Genomic DNA, 1,721 nt, shown 5'->3' on the forward strand with positions numbered 1-1,721 from the left:
CGCATTATCACTATGGGGAAATAACGTGAGCTTAATGTCAGTGTTTTTTTCCTTCACATTTCGCGAACTTTTAGGCTAATCTTCGCTCAGCGCGCATAGAGGTCCCAGACCTTTGAAGCCATGAGGCGGAGTAAGGCTGAAGTGGACCGCTACGTTTCCACCGTACAGAGTTCTTCTCCTTCACTCAAAGAGGTAGGATAGTACCCTCGGTTAGCACGTTAGCCTCCCTCAGCGGCTAACTTCTAGCCACATGTGACATTTTGTTGGCTTGTAGATTCAAATGTGGCTGTATTTCGTCAGAACTACTGTCGGAATTTGAACTAAAAGATATCGTCATAAGTTGGTTTGGATATGTCTGCTCGCTCTGTTAGCTTTGTCCTGCTAGCTCTGCACATGCCACCGGCAAATAAGTTAGCTTCCGAATCATAGCATCTCAGGATAGGACAAACAGTATGCTTATATCAACCAAGCCAGGAAAAGGCTTTTATCTGCTGTATTACAGAAATCTAAAACCCTCTAAATTCAAACGGTTGACTGCTTAATCTGCTCATATTAATTCCAACTTGACTAAATAAGCAATGCTATTAACGTTTAACGGTTAACTAACTGCAATAAAGTTGTATTAGTTTAATACAGTTAGTGACCTGTATAGAAAACTTACTTCACTTTTTGATATTTCCATGTATGTCTTTTTTTTTAAATAAAATCTGATAAACTAGTGTTTAAACTATACATACGGTGCCCATTTATGAAAGCCCCGCGCCTGGAAATGCGCGGTTGCTTTACGTTTCATAAACCAACCCGAGCTGGTCACCCAAACACACACACACACACACACATATATATATGTGTGTATGTGTGTGTTCGGGTTCAGATGGTGTGTGTATATATATATATATATATATATATATATATATATATATATATACATACATACGGTATATACCAGAAAATGTAAGTATGCAGATTGAAAGCTTGTTTTTATGGGTTAAGGAGGACAACTGTATTAAACTGAATTGGTTGATTCTCCAAACACTGTACCAGGTTAAAATGCAAAGTATGTAATTTAAAGTCTTATGAAAAGGAGTAAAATAGACCCGCGGATCCTGAATTATACATTTAGCTCTATAATTGGAAGAAAAAAAATCATGTTTTGTGTGTTTTCTGTTCGTTCTGGATGTGACACAGGGACAGGCTATTTTAAAACAAGACAAAATCATTAAAGGTTTTCATTTTTAAATGATCTATAGTAGCTGACTAAAAAATGCTAACAAAACGACTTTCCTGGACCATATTTTTCAAATGTTTTCATTTGGATAGAAAACCAAATAAAGTGTTGACAGTAATACGTTTCGTTTCTCTTGTTCAGAAAATGCCCAGACAGACCTTTAAACAGCATTTACCAAATCTGCCAGAATACGCATATCGTTATATACAACTGCTTTAGTGAACCTTAGTGAAGGATAGATAAATGTGGATTATTTATTTTGCTAGATTTTAAGAAATTACTCAGAAATGGTTTAACCACATATTATTACTCTTTTCTTTTTTTCCCCTTGTTTTTATTATTACAATTTTTTTTTTCTTCATTTTTAAGCATTAAAGGTCAACATCCCATGGTTGGCAGTAGTTCTTTGTGAAAGTATAGCACTGATCAGTGTGGCTTCAGTTGCATAAGGAGATGCATGCTTTCCCAGAACCAGACTAAGGACAATGGGAGA

At 36.1% G+C, this 1,721-nt stretch overlaps 1 protein-coding gene across 4 annotated transcripts in view; it reads left to right on the plus strand.

Moving 5' to 3' along the window:
* The window catches only part of ranbp2 (RAN binding protein 2), a 27,169-nt gene continuing 25,448 nt past the window's right edge, over positions 1–1,721 (plus strand). For all 4 annotated transcript variants that reach the window (XM_015372886.1, XM_015372889.1, XM_015372887.1 and 1 more), the window contains exon 1: positions 1–192. In XM_015372886.1, the coding sequence (XP_015228372.1) occupies positions 121–192 (72 nt within the window). In that variant the 5' untranslated portion in view covers positions 1–120. The remainder of the gene's footprint in view (positions 193–1,721) is intronic.

This window comes from Cyprinodon variegatus, unplaced genomic scaffold (genome assembly GCF_000732505.1).
Source record: "Cyprinodon variegatus isolate N-32 unplaced genomic scaffold, C_variegatus-1.0 Scaffold77, whole genome shotgun sequence".
Lineage (NCBI taxonomy): Eukaryota > Metazoa > Chordata > Actinopteri > Cyprinodontiformes > Cyprinodontidae > Cyprinodon > Cyprinodon variegatus.